The sequence below is a fragment of the Anolis sagrei genome, chromosome 6 (assembly GCF_037176765.1).
Source record: "Anolis sagrei isolate rAnoSag1 chromosome 6, rAnoSag1.mat, whole genome shotgun sequence".
Taxonomy (NCBI): domain Eukaryota; kingdom Metazoa; phylum Chordata; class Lepidosauria; order Squamata; family Dactyloidae; genus Anolis; species Anolis sagrei.
This window is the reverse complement of record NC_090026.1, coordinates 10,672,477-10,699,631: the sequence shown is the minus strand read 5'-3', so window position 1 is coordinate 10,699,631 and position 27,155 is coordinate 10,672,477. Positions and strand designations below refer to the sequence as shown.

General features: G+C 39.2%; 1 protein-coding gene across 1 annotated transcript in view; it reads left to right on the top strand.

Annotated features, from left to right (window-relative positions):
- Positions 1–27,155, top strand: part of LOC132779216 (T cell receptor alpha chain MC.7.G5-like) — a 100,713-nt gene that overhangs the window by 51,668 nt on the left and 21,890 nt on the right. Inside the window, exons 7-8 of the mRNA XM_067469570.1 lie at positions 21,227–21,304; positions 25,754–25,831. Of these exons, the coding sequence (XP_067325671.1) occupies positions 21,227–21,304; positions 25,754–25,831 (156 nt within the window). The remainder of the gene's footprint in view (positions 1–21,226; positions 21,305–25,753; positions 25,832–27,155) is intronic.

Here is a 27,155-nt window from a genome sequence, read left to right as displayed (position 1 = left end):
TATCTTATTTGTAATGCCAAACAAACAAAACATAATGGAAAAACAATACAATATTTAAAACAATATTAACCAACATACATTGACCAGTATTTCAATAAGAAGTGTGTGCCTGCTTTTGGCTGATGAGACAGTCAAATTTATGAGGATTATTGTTGTGGTGGTTGTTGTGTCCCTTCAAGTCGTTTCAGAGTTATGGTGACCCGAAGGCCACACTGTTAGGTAAAATCCAGGTTATCTGCTTGAACTAGATTATTATAGTCTACATTGCCATATAATCCAGTTCAAAGCAGGTCATCTGGATTTTATCTGACAGCGTAGATGGAATCTGAGTCTAAGGTTTAGGGCCAGGGTCAGATAAATGACCTATGTGCCTTAGTTTGGGGATTCCTGATCTACATTGTAGAATCAGTGCTGTTTGACACCACTTCAATCGCCATGGCTGAATTTTATAGAATCCTGGGCATTGTAGTTTGGTGACGCACAAACAGTATAATGCAGAGAAGGCTAAAGACCTTGTAATACTGCCTTTCCCAGGATTCCACAGCCTTGAGCATTAATTCTGCTGTTAGATGCGCCCATGGTAAATATTCATCTTTTCAGCTACGGAATATTTGGAGTTTGGCCATCAATGAACTGATTTGGGGAAGAAAGGCTTAAGGCATGAGGATTTTAGATTTTCCGGTTGATGCTTGAGTGAATGCTCTGCATGACAACGTTTAGAGGGGATGCCTTTTTGTAAAGGTCTATACAACTGTGAGCAATAACAACTTCAAATTCAAAATTGGATCTGGGACAAGGCTGCTTGTAGTACCAAGTAAGTATGTATAATAGGCAATATACAGTGACAGTGAAAGTGACTTTTGGGGCCAGGAGAAGACTGAAGGTGGGTTGTTGTAGATTTTTTCGGGCTATATGGCCATGTTCTAGAGGCATTCTCTCCTGACGTTTTGCCTGCATCTATGACAAGCATCCTGAGAGGTAGTGAGGTCTGTTGGAACTAGGAAAATGGGTTTATATGTTTGTGGAAAGACCAGGATGGGACAAAGGATTCTAGTCTGCTGGAGCTAGGTGTGAATATTTCAACTGACCACCTTGATTAGCATTTGATAACCTGAAAGTGCCTGGAGCAATCTTTTGTTGAGAGGAGATTAGATGTCCCTGATTGTTTTCCCTCTGCTGTTTTGCTGTTTTGATTTTAGAGTTTTCAAATATTGGTAGCCAGATTTTGTTCATTTTCATGGTTTCTTTTTTCTGTTGAAATTGTCCACATGCTTGTGGATTTCAATGGCTTCTCTGTGTAGTCTGACATGGTGGTTGTTGGAGTGGTCCAGCATTTCTGTGTTCTCAAATAATATGCTGTGTCCAGGTTGGTTCATCAGGTGCTCTGCTATGGCTGAAGACTGAAGGTGATTCCTGGTATGTGATTACGTTTTAAAATAAGATAGTACAGGAAAAATGCTAATTTGATGCTTTAAATACCAGGTTTGAACCAAATGTCATGTAGCACTTAATGCCAGTACTCTTTTTAAACTACAACACCCAGAATCTCCTACTGGTTGTAGTCTAAACAAACTTTTCCCCCCGACTCCAATCATATTCTCAAAACAAAATCCAACTCCTCATCAAAGCCATCTCAAACAATGAGTTTATGCAAAGCTCTATTTCACTGTGATATTTCTGGTAGTGCTTACAAAGTTGTATTTGGAACTGGAACGCGACTCTCGGTTCACCCAAGTAAGTACCTAAAAAGTTCTCCGAAATGCATATTTTCTGACACTCTCCTATTGAGTGCAGTTTCCCTCCTCTCCCATCCTGGTGCCTTCTTGAGGAGTTGAATTTGCATTTCCCATTATGGTTAGGGATTATGGGAATTAGGATTCAAGATATCTAGAGCAGTGGTTCTCAACCTGTGGGTCCTTAGGTGTTTTGGGCTACAACTCCCAGAAATCCCAGCCAGTTTACCAGCTGTTAGGATTTCTGGGAGCTGAAGGCCAAAACATCTGGGGAACCACAGGTTGGGAACCACTGCTCTAGAGGGTGCTGATTGGATAAGTCATGACATTTATTACAGTGCTTGAGGAAATATCTCACTTTCTTCTAGTGATGATCTTTATTGATCGGAAACAGAAATACTGCGTCCAATTCTGGGCACCAAAATTGAAGAGAGATATTGACAAGCTGGAATGTGTCCAGAGGAGGGCAACTAAAATGATCAAGGGTCTGGAGAACAAGCCCTATGAGAAGCGGCTTAAAGAGCTGGGCATGTTTAGCCTACAGAAGAAAAGACTGAGAGGAGATATGATAGCCATGTATAAATATGTGAGAGGGAGTCATAGAGAGGAGGGAGAAGGCTTGTTTTCTGCTGCCTTGGAGACTAGGACACGGAACAATGGCTTCAAACTACAAGAAAGGAGATTCCATCTGAACATTAGGAAGAACTTCCTGACTGTGAGAGCTGTTCAGCAGTGGAACTCTCTGCCCCAGAGTGTGGTAGGGGCTCCTTCTTTGGAAGCCTTTAAACAGAGGCTGGATGGCCATCTGTTGGGGGTGCTTTGAATGCAATTTTCCTGCTTCTTGGCAGAATGCGGTTAGACTTGATGGCCCACAAAGTCTCTTCTAACTCTATGATTCTATGGAATCACGAGAGCTGTACTTTCACAAGGGCCTTAGCCTTCACTGTCAAAAAGTTCACCAAACTCCAAATCCCAGGATTCCAGAACATTGAGTCATGGCAATTCAAGTGGTGGCAAACTGCATTCATTCTGAAGTGTAGATGCACCTTTTAGTCTTCATTTGGATTAGGCAACAGTGGTGATTCAGAGATGTTTTCCTTTGGTAAAAGCTTTCATACCACCAGTACCTTCCAGTGTAGGGAGAATCTAAAGGCAAGGGTGGAATGATAAACAATGGCCATCTGTTTTCCTCCTGTCATTTTTTGTAAAGCTGTTTCTTAATGTGGGTATGCTGGCAGTAACAACAAGGTGCTATTTGGTCAGGGGACCAGATTAACAGTTCAACCAGGTATGTCAGAATGGAAGCAAGTGGATTCTGTCCTATTTGGTGGCTCCTCATGACCAGTCAACTCGCAGTTCAAGCTTATTGTATTGAGGATTTCAAGTCTTTTCTGATGTTGATCAAATGCTGTTTTCCTTTATAGATCCAACTCTGCATCCAACTACACCAGCATTTCTAAACCTGGGGGTCAGGACCCTTGGGGGGATGTGAGGGGGTATCAGAGGGATTGCCAAAGACCATCGAAAACACAGTACTTTCTGTTGGCCATGGGGATTCTGTGTGGGAAGTTTGGCCTGATTCTATCATTGGTGGGGTTCAGAATAGTCTTTGATTGTAGGTGCACTATAAATCCCAGTAACTACAACTCCCAAATGTCAAGGTCTATTTTCCCCAAACTCCACCAGTGTTCACATTTGGGCATACTGAGGATTCATGCCAAATTTGGATCAGACCCATCATTGTTTGTGTCTACAATGCTTTCTGGATGTAGGTGAACTAGAACTCCCAAACTCAAGGTCAATGTCCACCAAACCATTTCAGTATTTTCTGTTGGTCATGGGGATTCTGTGTGGGAAGTTTGGTCTCATTCTATCACTGGTGGGGTTCAGAATAGTCTTTGATTGTAGGTGAACTATAAATCCCAGTAACTACAACTCCCAAATGTCAAGGTCTATTTTCCCCAAACTCTGCTAGTGTTCACATTTGGGCATATTGAGAATTTGTGCCAAATTTGGTCCAGATCCATCATTGTTTGAGTCCACAGTGCTCTCTGGATGTAGGTGAACTACAACTCCAAAACTCAAGGTCAATGTCCACCAAACCCTTTCAGTATTTTCTGTTGGCCATGAGAGTTCTGTGTAGTAAGTTTGGTTCAATTCAGAATACTCTTTGATTGTAGGTGAACTATTTTTGTGTGTGTCAGAAGTGACTTGAGAAACTCCAAGTCGCTTCTGGTGTAAGAGAACTGGCTGTTGGCAAGGACGTTGCCCAGGGAATGTCCAGGTGGTTTTGAAAAATGCTTTTACCATCCTTGTAGAAGGCGTCTCTGCATGTCCCTGCATGGAGCTGGAGCTAATAGAGGGAGCTCATCCACACTCTCCTCGAGTTGGATTTGAATTGGCAAACTTCAGGTCAGGAACCCAACTTTCAAGTCATCAGTCCTGCCAGCACAAGGGTTTAACCCATGCGCCACTGGGGGATCCTGGTGAACTATAAATCTCAGCAACTCCAACTCCCAAATAACAAAATCAATCCCCCCCCAACCCCACCAGTATTCAAATGTGGGCGTATTGGGTATTTGTCCCGAATTTGGTCCAGTGAATGAAAATACATCCTTCGTGTCAGATATTAACATTACGAGTCATAACAGTAACAAAATTACAGTTATGAAGTAGCAACGAAAATAATTTTATGATCAGGGGTTCAACACAACATTGGGAACTGTATTAAGGCATTAGGAAGATTGAGAACCACTGAACTACACTGTCAAAGCATTATCGTTTGTTATCATTTTCATGGTTGGGGCTCAATGCTATGGCATCCTAGGAGTTGTAGTTTTACAAGGTCTTCATCCTTCTCTGCCAAACAGCCCAGGTACCTCACCAAACTACAACCCCCTTGATTCCATAGTATTGAGCCATGGCACTTAAAGTGGAGTCGAGCTGCATGAATTGTACAGTGCAGATGCACCCCATGTTTTTGTAGAGAAGTTTAATACTGTGTGAATGATGGAAACTGGAAGATTATATTTGGAGGTGGAACCAAACTGAAAGTGAAGCCAGGTGAGAAGGAAGGAGGGTAAAAATAAAATCAGGATATTTCAGGAGCTAGGATGTTTCATATTTGTCCAGAGATTGAAGGCGTGGCCATTTGAAAGACTTTCCAAAATTATTACCAAAGTATTGAGATAGCAGACATAAAATACACAGACAGTGACTCAGTGCTTGGCATTCCTGGGAGTTGTAGTTTGGTAAGGCACCAGCCAGGCCCGTAGCCAGGATTTCGTTTCGGGGGGGGGCTAAAAAAATTTTCAGGGGGGGGTTTGGGGGGGGCTGAGTTTCGGGGGGGGGCTGAGTCTGAGTGAAAGAGGGTCTAGCCTAGCAAACCCTTTGTATCATTACCCCAATACCCCCCTGCATATGGGATATATTGAGTATGGTGATCAGATCATGATATGAATAAACATAACAGTTTAAATAATGCACCAGTAAGGCCTTTTCGCGAACCACCATGAGAATTTCGGGGGGGGCTGAAGCCCCCCGAGCCCCCCCCCCTGGCTACATGCCTGGCACCAGCACTCTTTGGCAGAAAAACCTAAAATCTTGTAAAACTGCTATTCCCATGATTCTGTAGCACTTAGCCATGCAGTTAAAATGGTGTCAAACTGTGTTAATTCTTTAGTGTAGATGCAACATGGGAAGTCTTGAATTGACAATGCTGGGGTGTCTTTAAGTGACAGCATTATGTAAAGGGCTGTTTCACTGTGTTAACTATGGAGCTGACAAACTCATTTTTGGAAGTGGAACAAGACTGATAGTTCATCCAAGTAAGTATCCAGAATTTCTGTGGTTATATGGCAGTTACATGGCAGTGTAGACCCATATAATCCAGTCCAAATCAGATAATCTGGATTCAGAAACTGGATTATATGGCAGTGAAGATCCAGCCTATGTAACTTGCTCAAGATCACTCAATGGATTCCCAGTGCATTGAACTCTGATCTCCAGAGTTGTGGTCCTACACTCAAGGCACTGCCTTCACTGAATAATATTATGGGTATGTCTACACTGGGAAATGAATGCAGTTTGATACCACTAGAATCTGTAGTTTGGTGAGGCACCAGCACTCTAGCAGAGAGGCTGAACACTTTGTAAAACTGCAACTCCCAGGATTCCATAGCATTGAGCCATGGCAGGTGAAGGGATGTCAAACTGCATTAAATATTTACCTTTTGAAGAGTGTTGTATTTGGACTTTGGATATTATTAATGAACTGATAAGTCATTGAAAGTGAGGAAGAGAGGCTTAACATATGAGTGTTTTGGGTTATTTGGTTGATATTTGAGTGAATGTCACCATGGTGATGCTTATAGAGGTGCTGCATTTTTGTAAAGATCTGTACAGCTGTGAGCATTAGCAACTACAAGTTCACCATTGGATCTGGGACAAGGCTCATTGTAGCACCAAGTAAGTATGTAGAATAGATAATATACACTTGATACATGTGGTAATCTGTTGGAATATACTGCCTGTGTGGTTGACTTTCACTGCAATGATGCCTGCGTATGCTTTCATAATGAACATTAGAGACCCAGTTATTATGGCATGAGATTTCATGGACACTTCACGAGATGTACAAAAATGGGCCAGAAAGAGAAAAGCCAAAATGGAAAAGAACAGATTGTAACCTTTGCGCTAAGGTTGAAATGTCCGTAAAAACAGGCAGTGACTACTCTGAGCATCTACAGTGTACAATTAATACCGTTTGACATCACTTTAACTCCCATGGTGGAGTGTTATGGAATCCTGAGATTTGTAGTTTGGTAAGGCACTGGCACTTTTTGTCAGGGAGGGCAGAACTACAACTCCCATTATTTCAAAGCATTGAGTCATGGCAGTTAGAGTGGTGTCGAACTGCATTAATTCTAAACTGTAGATCTATCCTCAGTTGATGAGCAGTCATAGCTGGATAAAAACTCAATATTTCAATTTCTACCAGAGATAGTTTGTAAATGAGGTTCTTGAGAAGTCATCTTACAATTTTTGTCATTGGATGGATCACTGTGTAATTTCTGGGACTGGTTGGAAAGTGACTTTTGGGACCGGGACAAGACTGGTGGTGATTCCTGGTATGTGATGACTTTTTTATAAGATTGTAGAGGGAAAGTATACATCTAATACACATTTTGTACACCAGGTTTGAACCAAAAATCACATATAAATAGAAAACCACAGGGCCATTGCATTTTCTAGGGCGTGCATATTGTAAGTTCAGTTGACTCTCAGTGTTGCGCCGGATTTTAAGATTTGATTTTTCAAAAATTTAATTAATAGGGTCTCTTTAGGAGTTGCACTGGATGATCTAGATATACCTGGAGAGGTGTTCCCTCCAGTTAACCAAATAAATATTTTTATTTGATTTGTTACACATTTATAAAACTAGTGAGTATGGAAGGCTGACTGTTGTCTTAAAGGGGAAAGGCGTTTTTTGCACAAGTTGGCACTTAATTCCAGTATTTGGAACCCCCCCTCTTTTAACTAAAACTCCCAGAATCCCCTGCTGGTTGGGGGATGCTGAGTGTTGCAATCTAAGCAAATGGTTTTTGTCTGCTCAAAATCAAATCCCACACCTCATCAAAGACATCTCAACTAATTGCCATGAATACTTTTTAAACAAAAGTTCTTTTTATTGCAATTTTCAGTGTTAGAGGGTATATCAGAACTTTTACACTTTTCCACAAAGAATGACATTAGGCATACAGACATACAGATTCTATGTAACTACATTAAATCCACAAACAACCTACAGTTTTATTAGCTAACAAAGGAAAAATCATTTTTTACTCAGCATCCACATTCCCCATACATACATATTCATTCATTCTCATTCATTCATTTCTCTTGCCGTCTTCTGGAGAAGAACAACTCTTAGGCCAGACAGCTTCCTTGCAAATCTGCCACATTTCCAAAACTACCAAAATGCCAAAATGCATCCTCTTTCCCTAAGAATCCTGCTTTCCCATAGCAGATCTGAACTCCCCCCCCCCCCCCCACCCCCAAGTATACCACCTCTCTCAATAGAGCATGGGGAGTGAACAGCACAGCTGTCTGTCACAATTTTGGAATATTAGAAGGTCTCTTATATAGGAATATTTCTTGCTGATGTTGTTCCAAAGTTGTAAATGAGTGATAGATGTTTTCCCAGCCTGAAACATGTTGATTCCATCAGTTCCTGGACAGATGTTGATTCTCCTTAATTGGTGCTGGTAAATATAAGAAGCCTTGTAATTACTTCCTTCTTAAAATAAGGAACCTTGCAAACATTTCCTTAACTTAAATTGTCTTTGACTAATGTAAGCATGTAGTTTTCCACCAAAAGTTAATCAGGTCAGCAATGTCAACAGTTAATCATTTGTCTCAGTTCTCATCAGCAACTTTTAATTATAGTTTCTGACTGTAGTTGTTTTCCACGCCAATTAGGCCCTATTTATACACCTTTCATACAATTCCATTCAAACCCACACATATTAGATCCACAGTTATCAAATCTATACATCATTTTAATATGACATATTTGAGTTTATGCAAAGCTCTATTTCACTGTGATATTTTGGTGGTGCTAACAAAGTTGTATTTGGAACTGGAACACGACTCTCAGTTCTCCCAAGTAAGTCCCTTAAGGAGTTCTCCAAAATACAAACTTTCTGAGACTCTCAATTGAGTGGATTTTTTCTCCTTTTCCATCCCAGTGCCTTCTTGGTGAGTTGAAATGACATCCTAGCATCCTGTTGTCCTGTTTAGGGATCATGGGCATTAGGATTGAAGATATGTGGAGAGTGCTGGTCTGAAAGGAACCATTTGAATAAGTTAAAATATTTATTCCATGGAGTAAATATATCTCTTTCATTAGTCATCATTTTTATAATAATTATTTATTACTAGCCGCCCCCTGCCACGTGTTCAAGTCTGGGGATCTGGAAAATAAAATAATGAGAAAGTGTTGGTTTCTAATATATGTAATTTCTTTATGCTTGTGGGTAAACAGTATTTCTTGCTGTTTCTTTGTCAGTGTTAATGTGGAGAGTGTCTGGTTTGCCTATTCTGGAACATGCAACATATCATTGTCCTTCTTTAGGGGGTCCCTTTCAAATCTATGATACTATATCTGTTTGTGTGTGAATCCTATATATCTATACCTATGACTGGATGGCTCTTTGTCAGGAGGGCTTTGATTATGTTTTCTTGCCCTGGTGAAGGGAGTCGGACTGGATGGCCTTAAATATTTTCTGTTGGTCATGGGACTTCTGTGTGGGAAGTCTGCCCCAATTCTGTAGTTGGGGGGTTCAGAATGCTCTTTGAATCTAGGTGAACTACAACTCCCAAATGTCAAGGCCTATTTCCCCAAACTCCATCTGTGTTCATATTTGAGCATATGGAATATTTGTGCCAAGTTTGGTCCACATTGCTCTCTGGATGTAGGTGAACTACAACTCCCAAACTCAAGATCAATGCCTACCAAACCCTTCTAGTGTTTTCCGTTGGTCGTGGGAATCCTGTGTGCCACGTTAGGTTCAATTCCATCATTGGTGGAGTTTAGAATGCTCTTTGATTATAGGTTAACTATAAATCCCAGCAACTACAACTCCCAAATGACAAAATCAATTTTTGGAGTGATGGTCACTCCTTGGGTTACTAGGTGTCTTGTGGCCAAATGTGGTGGCAACTTGTCCAGTGGTTTTTGAGTTCTGTTAATCCCACAAACGAACTTTACATTTGTATTTATATAGATGGATCCTCATCATTATGCTCTGATGTGAAATATAATAAACAAGGTATTTCTACATCCACTAACGGTGCATCCATGCTGTAGAGTTAATGCAGCTTGATCCAACTTTTACTGCCATGAGATTTTGGGAGTTGTAGTTTGATGACGCACCTGCACTCTTTGACAGAGAAGGCTAAATCCCAGGATTTCATAGCATTTAGTTGTGGCAGTTGGTGTCAAACTGCATTAATTCTGCAGAGTAGATGCACCCTTAGTCTTCATTTGGATTAGGGAACAGAGATGATTCAGAGATTATTTTCAAACCATTAACACTTTCCAGTTTAGACAGCACCTAAGGGCAAGCGTGGAATGAAAAGCAATGGCCAGCTGTTTTCCTCCTTCTGTTTTTTGTAAAGCTGTTTCTTAATGTGTGGGTGCTGGCAGTTACAACAAAGTGCTATTTGGACAGGGGACCAAGTTAACTGTTCAACCAGGTATGTCAGAATGGAAGCAATTGGATTCTATCTTATGGTTTGCTCCCCGTAATGAGTGTATTCTTAAGGAGAATTCGGGGTTCAGCCTCACTGCTCCTATATGACTCCATGGAGGACGATTTAAAGTCCCTTTCGATATAGGCTGAATGTCTTCCTCCTTTAAATATACCACTCTATCTCAGAAACCCACAGGTGAAACTAGACAGTAGGATTAATACCATGACACATTGCTATGGATTCATAGTTGTAGTTTTACAAGGTTATTAGCCTTCTCTGCCACAGTGTGCTGGTGTTTCACCAAGCTCCAAATCCCAGGACTCCAGAGTAGTTAAAGTGATGTCAAACTGCATTCATTCTGCAAAGCAGATGCATTTTTGGTCTTCATTTAAGTGAGGGAACAGGGATGATTAAGCGATTCCTTCCTTTGGAAAAGGCTTTCAAACCGCCAGTTCAAGTTTAAGAGGCATTTACGGGTAATGGTGGAAAGAAGAGCAATAGCCCATTGTTTTCTTCCTGCCATTTTTTGCAAAGCTGTTTCTTAATGTGTGTATGCTGGCACTTACGGCAAAGCAATATTTGGCCAAGGGACCAGGTTAACCGTTCAACCAGGTATGTCAGAATGGAAGCAACTGGATTCTGTCTTATGGATCGTGTCTCATGACTAGTGGATTCTTAAGGAGAATTTGGTGTTCAGTCTTACTGCTCCCATACAAACTCATGGGAGAAATTTCAAGTCTCTTCCAGTTTGGGTTGAATGCTGCTTTCCTTTATATAGCCAACTCAGAAACCAATAGGGTGCATTTACTCTGTAGAATGAATTCTGTTTGACATCACTTTAAATGCCATGGCTCAATGCCAGGAGATGTAGTTGTACAAGGTCTTCACGAGTCCCCTCAGGGAGATAGGATGGAATACATATAATGTTGTTGTTGTTGTTCTCTGTCAAAGAGCCCTGGTGCTGCACCAAACTACACCTCCCTTGATTTTATAGCATTGAGCCATGGCACTTAAAGTGGAGTCAAGCTATATTAATTGTACAGTGCAGCCTTCAATCTTTCGTTTGTTACATCTGTATTTTGCCTTTCCTCCCAAAATGAAAGCAGTTAATAATGACATCAGATTGGAAGTTAAACTTTTGAAAAGTTAGGCAAAATGTGAGTTATGTCTAAAAGCAGTTCAATCTTGCTATATTAACTTGACCTCCCCATTGACTGTTGAAGATGGATTAAATAAGGTCATGAGCTTTGTGAGTCCACCATTTGGTGATGTAAGGATAAATTCCATAAATGTAGAATAATCCCAAGAATATTTATATTCTTTCCTGCCCTTTGTGTACAAATACATTTTTCTTTCCATCTGGCACTTTCTCCACACACACACGAACATAAACTTGTTTGTGTTGCTGTGAGTTTCCCAGGCTGTATGACTATGTTCCAGAAGCATGTTCCTTCTAGAACATGGACATACAGCCCGGAAAACTCACAGCAACCCAGTGATTCCAGCCATAGAATCACACATAGAAACACATAGAAACTTTTTTTTTTGTAAAGGTCTGTTTCACTGTGTAATTTTGGAGTAGGAGACAAAATTGTCTTTGGAGGTGGCACCAGGGTGAGAGTTCATCCAAGTAAGTTTTGCTAGAATTATAACCAAATTGTTTTGACGACATGATAATCCAACTTGATACCTGACCAATGCCATATCAGTGAGAAGCAGAGGGTGCATCTACACTGTCAAATTAACACAGTTTGACACCACTTTAACATCAGTGGCTAATTCTATGGAATCCTGGGAGTTTGGCGAGGCACCTGCACAGAAGACCTTGTAAAAACACATCCAGATTCCATAGCATTAAGACATGGCAGTTAATGTGGGTTTAAACTGCATTCACTTGACATTGTAAATGCACCCTAAAATTTAAAGACTGGATTCTGTTAAAAAAAGATGTAGTATAGAACTAGCTCACTCTGATTTCTTTTCAGAGTGGTCTGGAAGTTGATTCAGTGATCTTTTCCATAACAGAAAAGTGGGAGAAATGTGTTTGAATAGGCATTTCTGTGCCAAATTCTCTCTTTTTTTTTTTTACAGCTTTCAACCTACAATGAAACCCAGGCTTTGTTATCTTTTTAATTCTCTGTGCTCAGAAATTACAGTGGAAATGACTTGTATATTTAAGGGCTGCTACACTGTAGAATTAATGCAGCTGGACAGCACTTTAGCTGCCAATTTTTTGGAATTGTGACACTTGCAGTTTAGTGAAGCAACAGTATCCTTGGAAAGAGATGGCTAAATAACTTCAGCTTCCAGGATTCCATAGCACTGAGCCATGGCCATTAAAGTGCTGTCAAACTGCAATACTTCTACAGTGTAGATGCATCCAAGGAAAAGTGCAGCAAAATGAGTCTCTATCTGAAAATAATATTCACAAGGAAAACCAGAAAGGATGACAGTATTGATGTGGTGGTTCATGTAAAAGTGAATTTCACTGTGTGGATCTTGGGTACAATTCTAAGCTTGTGTTTGGAAGTGGAACACAACTCAGAATCTTTCCAAGTAAGTTTCTCTAGATTCGTGGTATGAATATGGATTGAGAATACATTTAAGTTAGAAGACTAAAAAGAAGCAATAGTCGCTCTCCATATCCAGTTGGCTTTCCACATCCACGTATTCTATATCATCCATGATTTTAACACACACACACACGTGTATGTGTGTGTCAGCACACCTTAATTTTGTTATTTTTAAATAAGGGACAGCATTCCATAATGCTATTGTATATAACATTATGTAACAAAATTTGCCTGCTCCTTGTTTGAAAGTGTGATTTCCTGTTTAATTGTGTGGTACTTACTTTAAAAGTAGTTTTATACCTATAGAATCATATAGAGTTGGAAGAGATCTCATGGGCCATCCAGTCCAACCTCCTGCCAAGAAGCAGGAAGATCTCATTCAAAACACCACTGACAGATGGCCATCCAGCCTCTGTTGAAAAGCCTCCAAAGAAGGCGACTCCTCCACACTCCAGGGCAGAGAGTTCCACTGCTGAACAGCTCTCACAGTTAGGAAGTTCTTTCTAATGCTCTGGTGGAATCTCCTTTCTTGTAGTTTGAAGCCATTGTTCTGAATCGTAGTCTCCCGGGTAGCAGAAAACAAGCCTGATCCCTCCTCCCTGTGACTTCTCCATACATTTTATACCACACCCTCATCATATCTCCTCTCACTCTTCATTTCAGGCTACTTCAGAAACGTCATTTTTGTGGCTTTTCCTTAAATTCTGGACTTCTATTTCAATGCCTTGTTTTTAGTGAATGTTTTCCAAATTAGACATGATGTTTTAAGATTTGAAGGACATTGTCCTAGTTTGTAGATGGAATCTGAAATGACAAGATTCATAGAATTCAGAAGATTTTTTGTTTGTGATCCTATACTTAAGAGATATTTTAAGTTCTTTGAGGATGTCCCACAATGTTTTTGAAGGGCTTCAAATCACTGTGGGTATACAAATACAGGAAAGGTGATCTTTGGTAAAGGAACCATTCTGAAAGTAATTCCAAGTAAGTAGCAGGTCTCTCTATGGTTTGGATCATCTTGAATTTGGGTCCATATTTATGCAGAGCTATCCACCTGTAGTTAATGAGTATTGTCAGTCATTAATAACTGAAACTATTTATTTTAAGGAGCTACTTTAAATATACTATATCTGACTCCAACACAGTCACATTTAAGTTATATGATACAATGATATTTATTGATAATCTAGTCATTACTTCTGTTGCAGCTACACTGTAGAATTAATGCTGTTTGACACCATTTTAACTGCCATGGAATCCTCGGAGTTGTAGTTTCACAAGGTCTAAAATTAAAACATGGAGAGGATTCACTGCTCCACCTCCACAAGTGGCCATTTAATCTAAAAGTATATCTAAGGGCCCTTCCACACAGCTGAATAAAATCCAATATTTTCTGCTTTGAACTGGAATATATGGCAGTGTGCTCTGATAAACCAGTTCAAAGCCGATATTGTGGGATTTTCTGCTTTGTTATTCTGGGTTATATGGCTGTGTGGAAGGGCCCTAAGAAGAATGAAAGATGAGGTTCCCTTGGAGATTATCCCACAGATGGAGAACTATAATGTATTTGATCTGGTATCCATCCATTGCACCATTGTGGGTAGAAGTTCAAAGAGAAAGTCAAACCATTAATGACCTTAATAACCAAGTAGAAACATACAACATCAGATAAACCACTTCTATGATGTTTGGGGCTTTAAAGTCAAACAAGGTCAACAGTGAGCCCTGAAACAGTTTTTGTAAGAGACTCAACTATTGTGAGCACCACGAGTTACAAGTTGATTTTTGGGTCAGGTACAACATTGAGAGTGCTGCCAGGTCAGTATGTAGAAAAGACATTAAATTTGTGTGACTTGTGTGACTAATAAATGATGCTCATATTTCATTACAATAGATCTTTAAAGAAGTAGGAGAAGATTTAGACACCATAAAAGTGAATTTCTAGCAGAAAGAAAGTCAATGGTTTTCTGCTTTTTGTCATGGGAAGGGGTTCACAATCAGGATTTTGGATCAGGTGGGAAAGTCACTTTTGGGTCTGGGACAGCACTGGCACTAATCTCTGTAGTGGGTTAACTTCATTTTGTTCTTGTCTTTCATCTAATTCAGTACTTTCAAATTTAAATAGGCAGACCTGAACCTGATCTCAGATGTCTGACCATAGGTGTGCATTGTGCACTGACTTCCAGTATAACAACAACAACATCATCATCAACAACATATTTATTACATTATTTATTGCATATGTGTGTGTATGCATGTGTATATATATCCTATTTGCCTCACTTCAAGGCTAAAGGTAGGATACAATATAGTTAAACATAATACCAGTAAAAACACATATATTAAAAAGCAAGGACGTACACGTAAGATTAAAATACAATAAAAGAATTAATACCTATTTAAAATTCATCGTTTGGGAATTATTTGCTCTTGCCCACCAAATCTAAAAGATTAGCATCTTTAAGGGACAAGTTAGTAAAGTTGTAAGTAGATCATTTATTTTAAGCCACACTAAGCTCAATTTAATATACTCTAGATCAGGCATGGGCAAACTTTGGCCCTCCTGATGTTTTGGAATCCAACTCCCTACTGGCTGTTACGAATTGTGGGATTTGAAGTCCAAAACACCTGGAGGGCTGAAGTTTGCCCATGCCGGATTTAAATCCAACCCTTAAAGCAAAAAATATATGTGCCTCTATCCCATTGATTTCAATGCTCAATTCCAGGTAAATGATTACAGTATTTTGGCATTGGAAAGGGTTTTCTTATTTATTTATTTTTCAAATATAGAAAATCTTTATATTTTGTGTTTTCAGTCCCAGAACTTTTCCTCGATTAGATGTTTAGTATAGTAGGAGTTTATGTAGAAGAGGAAAACACTGTGCGAATGATGGCTACAAGGTGTTATTTGGATCAGGGACAAGACTGATAGTCCAACCTTGTAAGTCTATTCTTTTTGCATGATTCTTTAGATTTAATAGAAACCAGCACTTCTTTTATGCGCACTCTCTCTCTCTCTTTTAATTTGAGAGGCATTCTTCTATGATCCAGAAAATGATCATTTATCCAGTTTATTGTTGGAATAATCACTCAAAAGTAAGCTTTGGTTAGTACTTAGATGGAAGACCACCAACAAATACATTGGGCTGTAGACTATGTTCCAGAGGAGGGAACGGGCAAAAACATACCTGCGTATTCTTTGACGAAAGATGCCTCTAAACTGTAGAGTTAATGCAGTTTGACAGCACTTTAACTGACATGGCTCAAGGCTATGGAAACATGGGAACAAAAGTTTTACAAGGTCTTTTGCCATTTTTGGCAAAGAGTGCTGGAACCTCACTAAAATAAAACTCCTTCAATTCCATAGTACTTGGCAATGCCAATTAAAGTGGTGTCAAACTGCATTAAATCAATAGTGTGGACACCTTAGAAAATCCTATGAAATTAAATCAATAAACATAAGTTGACAGGACTCTTGAAGACATAAATCTAGATAGAATCTCCTGTTGGATTGAAAATGTATGAAACTTCACTCATCTGTCACCAAGTAGAAAACCCTAGAAATGGCATAAATAGTATCCTGCATCTAGAATGAGTTAAGAATAGAGGCAAAAAAAAAAAGTTTAAATCCAATGTAAGAAATGTGTATTATTCTGTTGAGGGATTCCCGTTGCTGGTGAATCAAAGTAAAGTGAAGGGAATTTTTGAAGAAATTATTTGGTATTTTTACCTAAAATTTGAGATGAATGTGATTCCCCCTCTCTACCACTACCCCGGTTTCATCATTGGGTCCTTGTATGTCGGGGAATTTTTGTCAAAGCAGGAAACACTGTGTGTATAAAAGTGGCTTTGAGAAGTTAATTTTTGGAAGTGGAACACGACTGATTGTAACTCTAAGTAAGTTTAATTATCCTTACGCACGTTTTCCTCCAAATGTCATCTGCCACAGTTGCAGGCATTACATAGGTTTATGCTAAAGTGAAAACCACTGTGTTAATTATGGAGACAAGGTGACATTAGGATCCGGCACAAGACTGCTTGTCCATCCCTGTAAGTCTGTTTTGTTTGCTTGAAATAATAATAATAATAATAATAATAATAATAATAACAACTTTATTTATACCCTGCCACCATCTCCACAAGGGAGATGAGGCCAAGCCCAAAGATACAACATAGTAAAATAAAATACAATATGCAAACAACAAAACCCACATCACAATAAAATACATACAGTAGCAAAATATAGTAGACAAAGCAAAGTAATCTAATATAAAATCAAACACAATGGGCGGGCCAAATGGACAAGGTAAAATGATAAAAATCAGGCACCTCTCCAAATGCATTAATTATTTAAATCTTTTTGGCAATGGTAGGATTCCAAAGGTGTAATATTTTCATTGGAACAAGCATCCCTTTAGTAGCATTCGGTTTGCAATTATGCTGGACTTCCAGAGCCATTGGAGCAGAGCAAACCCCTAGCCCCTAGTCTCTGCTGAAATAGCAGTGTAAAGCATAGTATTTTGTTGGTTTAGAGGCTCCATATTCCTCAAAAAACAGTACAAGAATCTATTTTATACAGAATTGCAGTGCATTTAAGGCAGTGGTTCCCAACCTGTGAGCTGTGGCTAAAATAAAGTCTGAGGCTCTAGATTATTAAATATGGTTTTCTGTGGGCGAGCAGATGGTAATTACTGGATGGCATATGTTCTGTATCAGAAACTAGAGCAGATGTGGTCTATCCAATGCAGTTTTCTAAATCAGTACCCCAAATAACCAAACCGAATCTAAAGTTGACCAAAAACTGATTCGTAACCCTTTTGGTACTAATGATGGAGACTGGTCTCTGGTCAAAATGGTCCCTGTTCAAAATGGTCCCTGGTCAAGTGGACCCTGGTAAAGTGGTCCCTGGTCAAAAAAAAGGTTGGGAACTCCTCCTTCAGGGCATTTAGGCTGTATACCTGTTGGGATGTAATTCCTCTAAATTTTCACTCTCATTGTGACCACAAAACATATGCTCAAAATATTCCATAAGAAATATTCTGAGGAAGAAAACATGCTTTTCTGCACAAAAAAATGCTTTTCTGTTCAATGCCAAAAAACCTTTTTGTGCAGAAAGAAAATTTCTTGCACAGAAAAGGGAGAAGAACTATTTCACATAAAAAACCATATAGCTTTATCTGTGGAATAATTCCTGTGTAAAACCTTGGAACATCAAATATCAGGAAAAATATGTGCCATTATTTTTCAATTATCTGTTATTCTTCCTGATATGGGCTACCCAGGCTAAGAGTATGTGACTTGCTCAAAGTCACCTAATGAGTTTTCATTTTTAAAAGCAGCTAGGAAATTAGAAGATCGGGATGGTTGGAGGGTATGGTTTTCTGATCATATATATATATATAGCACCTCTCCCTTAGCTTCACTTTTCACTCACTCCTTATCTTGAGTGCTGTCTAATTTTTGATAAGAAAAGAAGCACTGTGCTCATGGTAGCTGGGAGATAACCTTTGGTAGTGGGACCAGATTGGTTGTGAGACCAAGTAAGTTGCAATCCTTAATTTGTCGCTTTGGGTTACATGGGGGATTTTAGAATAGCCTCCTCATCTGATTCCACATATTCTCCCCTAAAGGCAAGATCCAACTTTTTCTTGTCCAGGCTGGGAATGCCAGGTCAGCTCAGTGCTTAACAATAACCTGCAAAGTAGAATTTGTTTTTCTCCAATAGCCATTTGGAGAGGGATATCTATGCTTATTTTCTGATTACATTAAAGAAAAGCAGTGGTATAAAAATAATACAGAAAGCATTAAAAATGGCAAAATAATTCCTTAACTTCCACAAAGGAGATGGGTTGATAGCTAATAACAATCAGTCATCATTTCAGCAACCAGTGAATAACAATCCTCAGAGAGGAATAAAGTGGGCATCTGCTGGAGTTTGGTTTTTCAGGATTATTCATGGATACTAAAATCCATGTTATATACTATAGCAGTGGTTCTCAACCCTCCTAATGCCCTGACCCCTTAATACAGTTCCTCATGTTGTGGTGACCCCCAACTATAATATTACTTTTGTTGCTACTTCATAAATGTAATTTTGCAACTGTTATGAATTGTAATGTAAATATCTGATATGCAAGATGGACCAAATTTGGCACAAATACCTGATATGCCCAAATACTAGTGGAGTGGGGAGGGGTGGATATGGTCATATGGGAGTTGTAGTTGCTGGGATTTATAGTTCACCTACAATCAAAGAGCATTCTGAACTCCACCAGTATGGAATTGAACCAAACTTGGCACACGGAATTCCCATGACCAAAAACTGAATGTCCAGGGTAGGAGAAAGAACACTTGTCTGTCTGATGAACCAACCTAGACACAGCATATTATTTGAGAACGCAGCAACCCTGTATTGATCTAGATTCCAATTTTGTATCCACACTGCAGAATTCTAGCAGTTTGATACAACTTTAACTGTCATTGCTCCATCATATGGAAGGACAAAGAATAAAACATTGGCATTAGCTGCAGGAGATGGAGAACTTGCCGATTCAACTAGAATGTCCGATTGCCTTTGTGTGATGCCATTTGTTGCTATTGTTGTGTACTTGCAAGTGAATTTTGACTTATAGCAACCCCAAGGTGAAGCTGTCACAAGGTTTTCTTAGCAAGATTTGTTCAGAGGGAATTTGCCATTGGCTTCCTCTGAGACCCTTCCACACAGCTGAATAAAATACCACATTATCTGCTTTGAACTGGAATATATGGCAACGTGGACTCAAATTATTCAGTTCAAAGCCGATATTGTGGGATTTTCTGCCTTGATATTCTGGTTTATATGGCTGTGTGGAAGGGTCCTAAGAGACTATCTTTCTCAATGTCCCCCAGTGGAGATTCGAACCCTGGTTTCCATAGTCCAACACTCAAATACTATACCATGCTGGATCCCACTATTATATCTATAGAAAAGAAAGATATGCATTTTTCACCTGTAAGGCAGCCAGACTGAAATGTGGAGAGATCTCTTATACCTTTAATGACTGTATGGAAAATGAATTTTTAAAAGTTATTGCTTGCTCTTCTAGTTGTGTGACAAGAAATGCTTGCTAAAATTCCCTCTTCAATACATTAAAGGCAAAAGAGCTTTCTCCAACCTGGCAACTCCATACAAGACCAATAGTTTACATAGCACTGTGCCCTTTAACATCCTGAATGATACCATTTTGTAAAGGCGTGCCTCACAGTGGTCATACTGGTGGACTGAGTAAGCTCCTGTTTGGAGGTGGAACGAAACTCATTGTTCGCCCTGGTAAGGCAACATAAGATGGTAAGAGCTACATGTATCTGGGTGTATATATACTGTAGAATTAATATAGTTTGATGCTACCTGAACTGGGACTTGTAGTTTGGCGAGACAACAGTCTTTGGTAGAGAAGGCTAAACTAAAACTCCCAAGATTATATTGCCTTAAGCAGTTAAAGTGATGTCAAACTGCATTAATTCGACAGTGTAGGTGCATAGATATGAGTTGATACTACTTTGAGAGGAGAATGTAATGAACATTTCAAAAAGAAAACAATAAATAAAAGGGGGGAAATATAAGAAAGGGAAAACATTTGGGAATTTTTAAAAGCAGCTGATAAAGAGAGAGGACAATATTCATTGGGACTGATCTTATAAAGTTAGGACCATTGGAGGTTTTCAGGGGAACATAGTGAGGGGCAAGGAAGCATGAAAGGTTTTTGTGGGACTCTTGATCACTGTGGGTATCTAAATGCAAATAAGCTGATCTTTGGCAAAGGAACCATTCTGAAGGTGGATCTCAGTGAGTAACACCATGGCGGATTATTAACGTTTTCTTGTCAAGTAGTTTGCTTTCTGAGAAGTGTGTATGTGTATTCCCTTCAAGGATAGAGTGTAAAGTTAAGGAAATAAGGTGTATAGACAGATTTCTCTCACACTGTAAGTTTAGAATTTTCATTTTGCCATAGTCCCATTCTGTGAAGATCCTGGGATGTGTAGTTTCATAAGGTATTTAGAATTCTCAGACAGAGAGCATTAGTGCCTCACCAAACCAAAAATCCCTAGGATGTCACCATGACTGTTAAAGCATAGCATGCAACAATCCTGATTTGGCAGGGATAATTCCATGCACTCCTCTGCCATCCTATTTTTTCAGGCGCCTTTAAAATGTCCCAATTTCTTTCTCCTCCTCCCACTTTCCCCTTTTACCTGTGGCTTACTACAGTTTACTGAGTTCAAATTGCAAACGTAGTTTATGCTCTGTTAGCGGAACAGAAAGGAAGAGAAGAGTTACTTTTCTGAACATCTTCCATATTCCCTCTTCTTTCTCGGTCTTCTTTCTCCATCTTCTATTATTTTTCATCTTTTATCACCTTTCCTCTCTCATCTTTTATCTTCCTGTCTTCCTCCTACATCTTCATATTCTATATGTTCTATTATCAATCTTTCACATTAGTCTTCTATCTCAGAAGGGCCTTCAAGACTCAAATTGGTTTCTAAAATAACCCCAGTATCACTAGCTCTTCAATTCTTCTCTTCTCTTAGTTCCCCTTCTCATTCTAGCTCTCAGATGGTTGGGATTTTGAAAGTAGTAGTTGTTCCATATTCTGCTCTTTCTACCCTGGACAATTTTTTGCTAAGGGAGGAAACACTGTGGGTCTACCAGCAGTTTCAATAAGCTCATCTTTGGAAGTGGGACAAAGCTGGTGGTGACACCAAGTAAGTTTCATTTCTTGTGATACATTCTGTAGATCTCTTTCTAAAAAAAGAAGTTGTCTTAATTTAGCTAATCAAAGTTGAACTTGGATTGGGGGCAGGTAACTAATGTGCAAAGAAGCATTCATTCCCTCAAACCTTCCCTTGGCACACCAATTCCCAATTAGACTTCATATGGTCTAATGCTGGACTACTATGGCAGGAGTAGACTTGATTAGATGGGTCTTTCATCTTATGGTTTTATGGGCACTTGTAGATCCATAATCCTTCATTAGACCATTGATTATGTTGCCTCCGGTAGCCAGTGGTTACAAATATGGAGGAGAGGATCATGGGGCCTCCAATTCTGATAGCATGAGAACAACTGATTTAGGGAAAGAGCATGATGTAGTGGTTTGAGCATTGAACTATGACTCTGGAGCCTAGGATTCAATTCCCTGTTCATCCATGAAATCCACTGAGTGATTGGGTGAATTACATACTCTCAGCCCCAGAAAACCCCATGATAGGGCTAGTAAAATTTGGAAATGTTTTGAAAATGCACAACAACAATGGAGTGTTCAGTAGCTACTGGTCATTTCACCAAATATCGTTTTGACAAGAATATTTGCAGCTTTAGCACCTAACTACAAAAGCTGTGAATATTTTAAATATTTCATTCTCGTTTTAGCTTTGAAGCTGAAGAGGGAATGCAAAATATTTTCGGGGGAGACACAAGAGAGATAAAAAATGTAGTACTTCTTCTGGTGTTCCCGTTGATCAAGATAGGTCATTATTTCATGGATTAGGTCATATTGGAGATCGAGAAAATAAATATATGACATAATTAGCACAAATGAAGGTGAATCAAGGATAACTGGAAGTGACCAATGTGAACCTTTCTGGGGAAAAAAATCAAACATAGATAAGAGGAATATGTCTGCTAGTATGTTTTGCAAAATTTTCCTTTAATTTGAGCATGGTAAAAAGCATGATTCTAAAACCTGCCAAATTGGATCAGATCTTCAGCTCCAGTAATGGACAATCAGGTGCACAATGGAAGAACTATCAGATTTTAGTCTAAACATTAAAACTGGGCTGCAATGAAAGGTTAGCAATTGGCAACTTAAAAACTAACATTTTTCTTGTGGCATTATCTAGAAGTGGTCTACTGTCCACTTCATCCATGTGGAGAACACTTTGTGCATGTGACGTAGTGATCTGTAATCTATAAAACATTGTGGTTAAAGACAAATATTCATCTTTAAGGTTCTACTAAATCAATGGTTCTCAACCTGTGGGTCCCCAGATGTTTTGGCCTTCAACTCCCAGAAATCCTAACAGCTGGTATACTGGTAGGGATTTCTGGGAGTTGTAGGCCAAAACACCTGGGGACCCACAGGTTGAGAACCACTGTACTAGATCAATGGTTTTCAACCTGTGGGTCCCCAGATGTTTTGGCCTTCAACTCCCAGAAATCCTAACAGCTGGTAAACTGGATGGAATTTCTGGGAGTTGTAGGCAAAACACTCGGGGATCCACAGGTTGAGATCCACTGCTCTAGATCCTGCTGTTGTCAATGAGAACATCCTCCCTATAGAATAAATGCAGTAACAACATATCAACTGCCATAGATCAATATTATGGTGTCCTAGGAGTCGTAGTTTGGATTTCATAGCACTGAGGCAAAACAGTTAAGGTGGTGTTAAGTGCATTAATTTTGAAGTGCAATTTACACATTATTAACTAGTTTGTACAAAGGGAACTAAGCTGAGGTGTTGTTTTTTTGAAATTTGCAGACACCTGTTTGAAAGGCAAAAAGTCTCAATCTGAATTTTCAAAAACTTAATACTGGTTTTGTGAAAATATGGGCAAGACTCTTTGCCGAAGGTGAACTTCCACTATATATTTATAGCATCTAGATACCTGCCAGTCTTAGCTACACCATCCTGGGATTTGGAGTTTTGGAAGGCACTAGGGCTCTCATACTGTAGTTGTGATGAGCATGATAGAGAACTGTAAGCCTTGCAGACTAGGTATCCCAGGAACCATCAAGAAATACATAATGAAATCTAATTTTCTAGTAGTTGCAGTATAGTCACATATGGAAACATTGTAGAAGTTTTTGAGAGGCTATGGATCACTGTGGGTATATGCAAGTGGGCAGAAGTTGGTCTTTGGTCAAGTAACTGTTCTGAATGTGAATCCAGGTGAGTTGGATATCTAACCCCTTCTCGCCATTACATCAAATGGAGGATGAAAGTTATTATATTATATCATATATATGAAAGACAGAGAGAATGAGAATGAGAGATCAAGATCGAGAGAGATCAGCAAAACCCTAACTTTGAGGAAAAGGATTCCTGTATTTCTTGTTACATTGTCGTTTTGGAAGTGCTATTGTTTCATTATTATTAACAATAGCAATACAAATATAGTAGAGAAGGAAAAAATGGAGAAGACCTTATTATTTATCCTCTTACCTGTTGTTTTCTAAGATCTGTACAGGGAGGGCCAAGTGATATAGAAGAGATTAGGCAGTGCTATGATTGCCTCAAATCCATCATAAAGGCTAGTCTCCATTTCATGAAGACTGCCCCGGAGTGTGGTGGAGGCTCCTTCTTTGTAAGCTTTTAAACAGAGGCTGGATGGCCATCTGTCAGGGGTGATTTGAATGCAATATTCCTGCTTCTTGGCAGGGGGTTGGACTGGATGGACCATGAGATCTCTTCCAACTCTTTGATTCTATGATTCTAGTACATTAGCAAATCATGGGTTAGTTTTTGAGATTGGTTTTTGACCACCAACACCTTCTACTACCATTGTCATTCTGTGGCCAAGAATGAACTAAGTTCCATAAGTCCACAAACCATGGTGTTAAATTCCCAGTGATGCATGACTGAGACCAGGGAAGAAGGCACATAAATCAACACTCAGAGGAGCCAAAAGATGGAGGAATCACGTGGAAAGCTTTCTCCACAAGGTTTGGATTTGAAAGGGATTTCATAGCACTTTGACCCCAAAGTTACCTTGGTCTTAAACTAGTCCTTAGTTCAGCTCTTTCCTCTGGTTTCTCTATGCATTTAAGCAATTTTTGTCAAGGCAGGAAGCACTGTGGGTCTTCTAGTGGCAACTGGAAGGTAACCTTTGGAAGTGGGACTAAGCTGATTGTAAAACCAAGTGAGTTTCATCCCTTTCAATTTGTGAATGTAACTTTTCAGGCTATTATTTGTATATTTTATACCTTTCCCCCCAAAAATGCTCCCCCCCCCCGACCTTCTCTGTCCATCTACCAACCCTCGACCCTCCATGAAAACTTACAGAAATAGGAAGATGATGCTAGTTTCACAAGACACTCTTCGTTCCTCAAATCATCAAGATGCTTAGGTCTCCCTCTCTCATTCACTTGCTACAAATGTAAAATCATGGAATCATAGAGTAGGAAGAAACTCCAAAGGACATCCAGTCCAACCTCATTCCAACATGTAAGAGTACACAATCAAAACTCTCTCCACAGGTAACCATCCAGACTCTATTTGGTGACCTCATCCTCTGGAAACCTCCATAGAAGGAGACCTCACTACACTTTGAGGTAGCATATTCCATTGTTGACCTTCTCTTACCATCAGGAAGTTCTTCCTAATATTTAGGTCAAATTTCTTTTCCTACATTCAGTTCCATTGCTCCGAGGCCTAATATCTGGGGCAGCATAAAACAAGCTTGCTTCATCTTATATTTGACACCTTTAAAATATTTAAATATAGCTATTGTGTCTCCTTGCAACCTTCTTTTTTCTATACTAAACATTCCCAGCTCCCTACTTTGCTTCTCAGAGGGATTCATGGTTTCCAGACTATCATTTTGGTTGTTCTCCTCTGGACACATTCCATCTTGTCGATAACCTTCTTGAATTGTCCAGAATTTGACAAAGGATTCCACAGAAAGTCTGACCAAAACAGAGTAAAATAGTAGTATTACTTTTCTAGACATCACGCTCCTATACAGCCATATCAATTCCAATATCAATATCAGTATTGATGTCGACATAAATATATGGAGAACTTTTGTGCTGTAATGGTTTGTATAGCTGGCCCTGGGTTCTAATCCTTGCTCAGCTATAAAAGTTCATTTGATGACTTTTGACAAATTAAACTCTTTCAGCCTCAGAAGAGAGCAATTGAGAACCTCTCTTGCATAAATCTTGCAAAGTAAACCCTAAATCAGAGTCAACCTGAAGTAACTTTGTCTGTGGTTGTAAAAGCATATCTGTAGAATACTATTCCTACTTTCACTACAGCTAATAGACTTTTAAATGAAAATGAAAATGGTCAGTGTGCTACATAATACTGATAGTTCTCACTGAATTTTGTGTGAATGTGGGTTGTCATTAACACCAGATCCAGCTCTTCTTTCTGATGTCGTTCATAAAAGATGTCAAATAGTGGAGACTGAATACATCTAAAGGTTTTTGAGGGACTATGAATCACTGTGGGTATACAAATGCAGATAAACTGATTTGGGGGAAAGGAACGCTCCTGAAAGTGAATCCCAGTAAGTCTGATTGGTCATTTTGTTGTTGTTGCTGATTTATTATTTATTTATTTATTACTGCGCTTGTATACCGCTATTTCTCAGCCTAAATCGGCGACTCAATGCGGTTTACAACACTACAAAAATCACAATATTCAGTTTAAAAGCATAAAAAACACATATACAATACAAATTATTGGGCCACCAATAACAATCCAATTGCATCTCGTAACTAAAATCGCAATCCAATCTCATCGTCCATGATTACCAATCCTTTAATCATCAGAATTCATTGCACCGGGTTAACCGAATGCTTGTTCAAACATCCATGTCTTCAGTCTTTTTCGAAACACCATCTGATGCCACTAGAATAGTTCTTTAAGACATTTGTAACTTAGGACAATTTGAAGGGTAACATACCACGAGGTTTCTTGGCAAGAGTTGGGTCATTGAATAAATTGTCTGATAGTGAGTTTAACACATAAGGATTTGATCACAATAGGTTTAATCAGGATTAATTCTAGGTTTTAGGTTATGAAGAGCATTTTTGGTCCCAGATGGCTTTGAACACATATTTCTTAATTTCAGCCATTCATGGCACAAGGCAAATCACTTGGAAACCATTGCATTTTACAAATCGGTTTCTTTTATGGCTGAAGAGTATGAAACAGCTTCGGAACATGATGGTGGACTTCTGTTCAAAAGGAGGAATCATAAATAACCTCATAGAATAGGGTGCTTTTAAACCACTGAATCTGCTAAAGCAAATCTTATTTAGTATATATTATGGAGAACTACAATTATTCCATATTTTGTTGCATTCCATCTCCCATCAGTTCAAGTCACTATGGTCAATAATAGAGACCAGTTCAATAACACCTGAAGGACCACATATTCCTCACTTCTGTTTGATATTTACTAGTCCACTCACCAATCTATATCCCCCATTCCTGCTTAGCTAGGGTCCTGATGATATAAGTATGGAACCCCTCAGGCTTTTATTTATTCCAAAGGGAAGCCCAGCTTCAAATTGATATAATATTGCTTGATAAGGTAGTAAGAAAAGAGGAAAACCACTGTCCAGATAGATAGACTCAATTAAGGAAGCCATGGACCCAACTCTGCAAGACCTGAGTACGGTGGCTGATGATGAGATGATGTGGAGATCTCTCATTCATATATAATAGCACTATAATAACACTTTATTTGTATTCTGCTCTATCTCCCTGAGAGGACTCCAAGTGGATTACAACATACACAGATAGGCAAACATTCAACGCCTTAATACAGTGGAATTAACATAGGATCTTCATAAATCCAAGTAAATTTGAGGACAGTTAACAAC